Raw genomic sequence first — 10,048 nt, 5'->3', positions numbered from 1 at the left:
CTGTGATGCACAATGCGTTATTCATTGCAAACATGAAAGAGGAAGGGCGTTGTTGGAAGCAGGTGTACACGAGCTTAACACCTGCTCGGAGCATGGAGTGGATTATGTTGCAAAAAACAGAAAGAAAGAGCAAGTGGTATTTTCTCTCCTTACTTGTTAAAAATCAAACAATGAGTCACAATTCTTTAATTACAAACTCACCTTTACTTCCATTTTTAAAGATTATTACATAAAGAAGTTGTTGTTTTTTATTTTTTAAAATAAGGCCACTCTGTGAAAACATTAATTTAAAGTTAGAATTTAATCGAAAAATCATTTATACTCTCACGTCAAAAAAAAAAAAAAAAAAAAAATCTCTGTACAATTTAAACACAAGAACACAAGAAAATCTCATCGAAAAGAAGCAATTGGTAAATCATTATTTCAGCAAAAATGATCATTTTTGCAGGATTGTTTTACTCTGTGAATATATTTTTTTAATGATGCATGAATAAATAAATACATACATACATACATACATACATACATACATACATACATACATACATACATACATACATACATACATAATAAAGGCCCCCCCTCCACTCCATAAGACAGCATGTCAGTGCATAAAAGCAAACCAGAAACTTTAATAAAAAAATTTAAAAAAGCCTATTCACGTTGGGCCCAGTCTCACATTTACCTGCGCTCACACTGATCCGCAGAATTCCCAGCGCCTGTCGGACCGGAGGCTTCAGCTGCTCTCCGCGGTCCTGAAACTGGCCCCCTGCAGGCTGCAGACCACCGTTTCCGGGACTCATTAATACACCTTTTCATCGCAAGGGGCTTTTCATCACAAATTTTTAATTTGTTGTATGGTGCTAAGCTTGCTGGCAAATAATTGCGTGTCAAGTCTTGTTGTCTTTGAAGTTCTCCACAAAATTGCACCTATTAAACAGCAGTGAAATTACATCAATATATTATAACAAAGACCTGTTTATAATACAGGGAGTAAAAAAAATATTTCCCCCAGCTAATACATTATGAGAAGATAATAATATTTTAATGCAAACCGACTGCACCTGTGCAAATAAAACACAAAACAATAATGCATTTGCAAAAACAACCCAAAAAAGACCCTGACTTCTGCATTGTACATGGTTGTTAAGGTGAAATGATCGTGTGCAATGTGTAATATTTGTTAAATACTCAGTGTGCTTCCAACTTATTACCTGCAAAATTACCAATTATAAGCAACCCGAGGATATTTTAGCCTTTCAGGTCAAAAGTATTCTGACTTTAAAGGATAAAACTGCCAATAAACGACTCAATTTGTTATTTTGTGATATAGAAATCTTATCGGGGATTTGACAACATGAAAGTATCTAATTGATTGTCTGTATATTTCACCCACGCACGTCTAATGATTAAGACAATTCAGATCGACTGGAGCAGCATTAGCGGCAAACGTTTTCACTCCGGCAGCGGGAGGCAACTACAGTCACTAGATAGGTTTTTCTGTAACACAGAGAAAATTCCCCCATAGTATGCATAAATGTTGAACTCAAGATGATTTAAAGTATGATTTATACTATGATTTAAACGTGGTGTTAAAATATTGAGGCCACTTCAGAAGTGGCAAGCTCTTGATTTTTTATTTAATTTTTATTATCTGAAACTGACTTAACTTACTGGCTTCATTAAGCCTGTATGTCTTTTACTCAACAGTCTCATTTCTTAAACAAGTTGATTAGTCATGAATGATAGCTTTATTTACTTTCTGCAAATCAATCACGTTATTAAAAACACACCCTTTGCACTCCAGTGAGCTTTAAAAATCAGGACTTGTTTACTTTAACTGAATAAGCAGATTCCTTCGTTTTGGTGGAGCGATTCTCTGGATGGTGAACCTGAGAACGCCGACAGGTGACAGGTGAGGCGCGCTCCTGTTTCCAGGTACAATGCTGCAACCTGCAGGTGAAACTTCGGAACAGCACACCTGTGCTCGGCTTTGTCACGTGTCTCTGCGTCACTTTGAGTCTCCCTTTTCAATCAAACGCGCGTGAATTAAAGCCGCATCGCCACACTGTTTTTGCGCTTTTTTTTTTTTTTTTTTTTTTTTACGACCAGCCACAGTGTGGAGGGGGGCCTTAGAGCCCAGATCCGAGCTGCTGAGACCCACAGAGTTATGAAACCAGACTTATTTAAGGCAGGCACAATGTTAGGAAGTCCAAACAGTCCGTCACTCCGGCAAACTGAACCGCGCCTGACCTCCCAGAGTCCCGGAGAGGCGGCTGCACGGCTCAGGCTGCGCCACAGGAAACGCAGGCGGAGCGGAGCCCTGCAGGAGAAAAGCCCGGCAGTTCCCAACAACACTTCACTAACCTTAAAAGATCGCAGGAATTCTTATGGGCAGAAAATATCCCTTAACTCCTCTTTCAGACTGATCCTCAAAACAATTGAAAAGTATGCTTCATGTGAAATGTCCTTATTTGCCTGTGAAGAAACAGATTAATCTAATATTTGGTTGTGATGAGGTTTAAACAAAACAAGGTGTGAATTGTGATTAAAAAAAAAGAAAACAATAGGGGAGGGGGACTGGGAATGCATAAAAAAACACAATGAGTGAGAATACAGCTTAATGTTTCAGCAAGCAAAAATAATATATATTGATTTTAAATAAATAAAAGTTCAGGTGCGTCATTTCATGTCTTCTTTAAAATAATCAGCAAAAGCCTTTTAATTTGGATGAGTCTGTCATCACTTTGCTGTATTTTCTTCTGAGGGAGCATTTTGTCCCTCTAGCTGCAATCACCAGTCTTTACCTCCATAAATAACTGCACCACTATTTGTACGCTAAATTGTAAGTTTAACTATAATTTCAGTAAACAACTCATTCAGTAGCAACAAGTCACTGTAACCAAGTCATGATTTTCAGTGACTAATAAAGTAACTCCACCACCATATTTCAGAATTTATGCCAACAGCAAGTTAAATCCACTATGTTTAAAAGTGGAAATTGGCAACTGCATGAGAAATCATTTTACTCCTAGTCAGTACAAAATGAATTTTGAGTCATTTGTTCCATCTTTCTATTTGTTAGTATAGTCAGGAGGTGTTTATATTCCTGATAAAACTGTTGCTTTGTGATGCGCCCGCTGCACGTGTCTGTCACACTTTCATCTAAAAGTGAGACATTAACCAAATCTGGCTAACCATTAACCAGATTGCTGAGCTGGTTGTTGTTGTTGTTAAGCCCCCCTCACCATGTCACTAAAAACAAAAATAAACAAAAGAGAGAATGAATCGGCTCGACCACATTCACATTTTTTAAATCGTACCATACAAACTTTTCATTTCTTTTTTATTTCTTTTTTTATTATTATTTATTTACCTTAAATAGTATATTCAGTGTGATTTCATTCAGTCTTAAAATTGATTGTCTTTACTTGAGGTCAGTGACTGTAACTACAATTATAAATGGAACTTGTTAATCTAAAAAAAAAATCATTTTGCATTGGCACACTTCTGAAAGTCTCACCTGGTTTGCTTGCTTGATATTTCCAAAAAGCCTAAATTAGACGCACAGCGCGTAAAAAAGTGCAGACGGATCGCCGTCTTCAAAGCGCTCCAGAACAAAGATTCCCTCTGCAGGCCGAGGCATCCTGATCGCGGCGGGGGTCATAAGTTTTGATGTTGCAGGAAATTTCTGGGTCTATGTGTGTGTGTGTGTGTGTGTGTGTGTGTGTGTGTGTGTGTGTGTGTGTGTGTGTGTGTGTGTGTGTGTGTGTGTGTAAAAATGATTTTATCCGCACATCCTTTGTTGCGCAAAGTGCAAAGGTTAGTGCTGCTGGTTATTGTTTGGGAAATTCTCCAGGCTATATCTAAACTTTAAAAGGCTTTGTCTTACATCACGTGCGCACACCAAGCCTTCAAAACGACACGTAAATTGTGGATTATCTTTTTTTTTTTTTTTTTTGAAACTGTTTTACTTTTGACTAAATTTAAATTCACCCTATTCCATCTAATTAGAAATAAATCCTACACATTTGAACAGCACATCCACAAATCTCTCAGGCCGAATCCTTGATGTCGTTTTACCTTCTTCAAAGCTCAATAATATTCGCTCCGTCGCCGCACGGATGTTGATATTACCTTTATGGGATATATAACTCCATCTTGTCGGACAAATCTGTGTGTGATGTCTCCATAGGGGAGGAAACTGTCGACGCCCGCTCGCCTAATTTCGCTTTTCTCTCTCTAATGAACGTGGGGCCCGTGGGACCGACTCTGGCCCCGGGGCGGTAAGCTGACACTGGCGCGCTGTGTGTGGTATCCAGGGTCGGGCTTGATGGAAAAAGCCTGCTTCCACTCATGTCAAAGTCATTTACTCAGAGCAACCCCCCGCTTACACACGCACGGTGAAGACCACCACCAGCAGCAGCAGCAGCAGCAGCAGCACCGGCACCATCAGCCCTCCATCTCTCACACTCCTGTACAGTTTTTTTTTTTTTTTTTTTATCCTTAGGAGTTGTTGTGAGAGGGGGTTATGATCAAATAATATATATACGATATGATTGTGCTTTTTTTTTTAGATTGCCTCATGTCCCTGCTGCTGCAGTTATGATGATGGAGGGGCGCGCATCCTAAATTCAGATGCAACTTGGAGCGTTTGCGCACACTGTGCCGCTTCACGGGCTGCTCTGTGGCACGTTGGGCTGAAATCACAGCTTCACGTATGGAGGGGCAGGGGTGAGGGGGAGGACCTGCGCTGCTGGCGTGTGGCGCTGTTGATTGGGATGTCTGGGGGAGGTTTGATAGATGGTTTAATTGCGTGTAGTCCCAAGTTGGAGGAGAGGGGGGAGGAAAAGGACGAGAGGAGAAATAGGACTTTGGCCAGATTTGGCATGAGGGTGGGTTGAGTGGTGGGTGGGGGAGTGAGTGGGGGTGGCTCTATTCGTCACTGATTTCACTGAGATTTGCAGGCAGAGTGCGGATGAGGAGAAAGGGGTGGGGGGTGTTCGCGCAGAGGGAAGAAAGATTTATGAAATGATAGGTGGTCGGGCTTTGTTTGGCTGGACTGTTGCGCGCAATAAGCTGAAGGGGTTTTCGCGTTTCCTCCACTTGAGGGATTATTAAAGCGCTGGATGGCCACCCGGCGCGTCACACAGCGCCACTTAGCGCCGCTGTGACACCCAGCGGAGCCCCTCGAGTCTAGCTGCAGCTTCGGACACTCAGTCTCCAGTGGATAACCAGCTCCCACCCACCCCGCTCTCTCTTCCTCTATCTGTCAGTGCGTGCCCGCCGTATGCGTCAAAGGAGCATCGTGCGTAACGGGAGAGCTGTGCGTAACTGGAGACAGACTCCTCTCCATTTTGCGCCGCGGTTCTGGGCACCAGCGGCGGTCTGTAGCAGCGCTCACTCACAAGAACACTGATCGCCGGAGCCCGACGTGTTCGCGACATCTTCCCTCCCTCCCTCTCCGCTCTCCACGCCAGTTGTGCGTCAGAGCTGACATGACCACCGAGACCCCTCAGCAGCAGCTGGACCCTCCGCCTCCTCTGAGATCCAGCCCGGCGTCCGGCGTCCTCCACCCCGCCATGCTGAGCCCGCAAGCCGCCACAGAGAGTTCGTCCACTGCCGTGAAGGGAAAGAAGACCAGCTCCGGTTTAAGGAGACCGGAAAAGCCTCCGTACTCCTACATCGCTCTGATAGTTATGGCCATCCAGAGCTCCCCCACCAAGCGGCTGACACTCAGTGAGATCTACCAGTTTCTGCAGGCTCGCTTCCCGTTCTTCAGGGGTTCTTATCAGGGCTGGAAGAACTCAGTGCGACACAACCTCTCGCTGAACGAGTGCTTCATCAAGCTGCCCAAAGGGCTGGGCCGGCCTGGGAAAGGCCACTACTGGACCATCGACCCTGGCAGCGAGTTCATGTTCGAGGAGGGCTCCTTCCGTCGCAGACCCAGAGGCTTCAGGAGAAAGTGTCAGGCTCTGAAGCCCATGTATCGCATGATGAACGGCATAGGCTTCGGCACCTCGATCCTCCCGCAGAGCTTCGACTTCCAGGCTCCGTCGGCCACCCTGGCCTGCCACAGCAACAGCTACAACTTGGACATGATGAGCAACTCGATGGCCGGGGGTTACGAGGGGCTGAGCGGCGGTCACCACGTCCCCCACATGTCTCCCAGCCCCGGATCCACGTACATGGCGAGCTGCCCGGTGCCTCCGAGCGGGGAGTACGGGCCGGACAGCAGCAGCAGCCCGGTGCCCTCCTCTCCGGCCATGGCCAGCGCGCTGGACGGTCACTCTCCGTACGCCAGTACGTCCGCGCACTGGGCGTCCTCCGGCGGGTCCCCGTACATCAAACAGCAGCCCCTGGCCTCCAGCAGCCCGGCATCCTCGGGCTTGCACTCCGGCATGTCACCTTACTCCTTGGAGCAGAGTTACCTTCACCAGAATGGCAGGGACAGCCACTCCAGCGACCTATCAGGTACACATCCGGAGGATGCACCATGCCCGGGCTGTAGAATTTATAAACTAGGCCCAGCTTGTAAACATACATGTCAATGAATCTCAAATACACCTTAAAAATAAATTAAAAAATTCCAAAATAAATATAAATATCTGCAGCCGAGGCCTTTGCGGAAAATTATAAATAATGTGAATTAAATTAGATTTTGGAGGGAAGGCAGTGGGATTTTCTTTTTATAATTCATTTCAGCAGCAGTGCAAACCAAAGTGCTCAAGATCAACAAACGTGTGCCGCAAAAACTGGATAACTCAAAGGAAGTTTTATATTAATAATAATATAAAAATATTTTTTGACAATTTTGATAACCACTCAAAAACAAGAACTTTGTTTAACTTTTTATGTTACTTGCTTGAAATAACTCTCAAAAAGGGTAAATATTTTGGTGGAAAGGTTTGTTCACAAAAACACTGTGTGAGAAAAGGGCATAAGTAGAAAAAATATTTACTTTTACTGGAAAACAATGTTGCATTTCATGACCTCCAAATATTTATTTGTGCTTACATCTGGTGGCATATAAATAAATGTGTTTTCCCAACACATCAATGAGCACAATTTAATTCTCTATTTAATAGATAAGTAAAAGAAACAGCTATTTCGCGCTGCTCATTCGCCTTCCCTGTTCTCCCTCATTTACTTTAGCTGAACACAGCGAGGCTTTAGTAAAGTCTGGGGATTTCACCGAGGCGCGTAAAAGCCGTGCCGGAGCCCGAGAGGGGTCCTAGAGGTTAACCAAACAAAGACTGCGCAGGTCGGACCACACCGGCGGTGGATTTCAACCACGGCGCGTCCACAAGACACGGAAGGCCCTTATTAAACTTTACGCAGCGTCTTAATTGAGCCTTTATGCAGGAGGAGAAACGTGCCGGACCTGTCCGCAAATGGGCCTGGGACGGCACTGTCACTCCGTGTGTGTGTGTGTGTGTGTGTGTGTGTGTGTGTGTGTGTGTGTGTGTGTGTGTGTGTGTGTGTGTGTGTGTGTGTGTGTGTGTGTGTGTGTGTGTGTGTGTGTGTGTGTGAACGGGCGCAGGGCAGCGAGCTGTGGCCCGGAGGATAAAGCCTGCTGTCTTCCCCCCTCCACCACCACCATTACCCCCACCTCCCCACCCCACCCTCCCCAATCCCCTGAAAAACACAGTCACATCTGGAGTCCTTATGACCTTGACGAAGCCACACAGATTTCCCATTTATTTTTCTGTTTCTGGAAATAGAGGCTCACTTTCAGACACGAATGACGCTCACTGGAGTCGCATTGAAATCCTGCCGCGACCGTGTGAGCTTTACAAAGAGGGAAAAATGTCAAAGCAAATGACTGATAATTGAGTTTAAATCTGGAAAAAGAAAGAAAGAAACATTAACACGTTTTATTCGAGAGCATGTTTTAAAAAAATAAAATCTGATGTGAGACAGTGGAAGTCACAAGGCACATTTTATCATCAAGGAAATCAGTAATTCCCGATTCTTCCAAAGAAAATATTATTTATTTACAATTTTACAATGACGAGTGCGGAAATCATGCTATTAAGGGGAGGAGGTGGGTGTCCCACCAGTAGACTCGAAAGTAGATTTATTTGTGTTGAAGGTATATTGTTACCTTAAAATCCGCTTTAAATTATGTGATTTGTTCATGATGTAAAGACTGAAAGACTGAACTCTGTAAAATGCGCCGCCCGTGCATATGCACAACATTTAGAAGTATGTATACACACACACACACACACACACACACACACACACACACACATATATATATATATATATATATATATATATATATATATATATATATATATATATATATATATATATATATATATATATATATATATATTTATATGTGATAACTGAATCATGGTAGAACACACATTTCTTTCTAATATTTGCGCAATTTCTACAATGACTATAAGTCAGCATTTTAAATATAATCTTTATGATTTATGATTTAGTATAGTTTATTTAATAATGAAAAAAATATTAAAGATTTATAGTCGTGTGGACAGCTCATGCATTTTCATGCAAACCATCTTGAGGTGTTGTGCTCGTGCAGTGAGGTGGGGATTGTACTGTGCTGGACTGGATTGCTGACCGTCTCTCTCTCTCCTTGCAGTGGGCATCCCTCGCTATCAGAGCCACTCGTCGGTGTGCGACAGGAAGGATTTTGTGTTGAACTTTAACGGCATCTCCTCGTTCCACCCCTCGGCCGGCGGATCCTACTACCACCACCACCACCACCACCACCACCCGCAGAGCGTGTGTCAGGACATCAAACCCTGCGTAATGTGAGCGCTGCTGCAGGACTTCTCCTTTCCTTTTTTGAAGGATTTCTACCAGGATTTGCCTCCTTCACGCAACCAAAGTATATTTTATATTCATTTTGTTATTTTGTTGTTTGTTTGTTTTTTTCTCCGTTGGACATGAAGAAATCTATGCATTGAAGAAAATGAATGAAGAAACCCAAGGAGCCTTTTTTTTGTAGAAAAACCACTTTGCCTTCATGAAGAAGCCTTCTTTTAAAGAAAGTGTTTGCCCTTGTAAGACGTGCAAACTAATTATATCCCATGTAACTATGCTCTATTTTATTAGACACACACAATGCTTTAGGCTTTCATGAGCTGCAAAGAAACTTGCACTTATTGTATAATCCTTTGCCATTTAAAGAATTGTCTTGTAAAAGGTTTCAATAAAGCTGTATTATATTTTAGGCTACAATTATTTATACTTTTGTCACATCTTTTGTCTGTAAAAGCTGTTACTACTGAACGTGAGCTTTTACACCGCAAACCGTCATAGTAAGGTAAAAACATTACTCTTCTCGATGGTCGTTAACGGGGATTTTTTTTGCAGTAAAATAAATCAGATTAACTGATTATTTTGCTATTTTTCGTGCTGCTTTACAAGCAACAAAGAATAATAGCGTCCTGCAGTGTTTAAAATATGGATTCCATGTTCAGTCATCAGTTACTCTAATAACGAACATTCGAATATGAACAATCAACCTTGACTTTGCTGTGTGAAATTGACGTGCACGAATACAAAAGTTATTATGTAAATTCAATTTTTATGTTATGGTATTACTGTCAAAGAAAGGAAGCAGCTCAATTTTACTGTAAATTCAATGCAATTTAAAACATCCAGTGCATAACTGTGATGGGAATCTCTTACATTTTGCTTGCAACTCTTCATTATGACGTTTAAAAACGTTTTTAAAAGTGATTTAAGTTTGAACTTTGCATGGTTTTAGTAGTTACACTGTCAGTTTATGAGGATAACGTGAGATTTACAATGGTTTAGTATCTTCACGGCAGAAGAAAAACAATTGTGGACCATGTTTAGGAACTCTGAGTAAGATTTATAAATTGTTATTGAGTAAAATTTATATATTGTTAGTTATATTATTCTTATTTTGATATTTCAGCATTTAAATGTAATTTCAGTGCTTTACAGTGTTGTAAATTAGCAATTTTATGTGTTCACAAGTTTAACACACACAAAAAAGATTGTCATCTTGTGGTCAAGTTCCCTAAATACAGCAAGT

At 42.3% G+C, this 10,048-nt stretch overlaps 1 protein-coding gene across 1 annotated transcript; it reads left to right on the top strand.

Annotated features, from left to right (window-relative positions):
- Nucleotides 1-4,985: 4,985 nt before the first annotated feature.
- Nucleotides 4,986-9,214, top strand: foxf2b (forkhead box F2b). Its single transcript, XM_030083582.1, has 2 exons — nt 4,986-6,474; nt 8,621-9,214. Exons 1-2 carry the CDS (start codon nt 5,499-5,501, stop codon nt 8,794-8,796), a joined length of 1,152 nt encoding a protein of 383 aa, XP_029939442.1. The 5' UTR covers nt 4,986-5,498; the 3' UTR covers nt 8,797-9,214.
- Nucleotides 9,215-10,048: the final 834 nt, after the last annotated feature.

This window comes from Salarias fasciatus, chromosome 23 (assembly GCF_902148845.1).
Source record: "Salarias fasciatus chromosome 23, fSalaFa1.1, whole genome shotgun sequence".
Lineage (NCBI taxonomy): Eukaryota > Metazoa > Chordata > Actinopteri > Blenniiformes > Blenniidae > Salarias > Salarias fasciatus.
The sequence above is the reverse complement of the archived record's forward strand: the minus strand, read 5'-3'. Positions and strand labels throughout refer to the sequence as shown.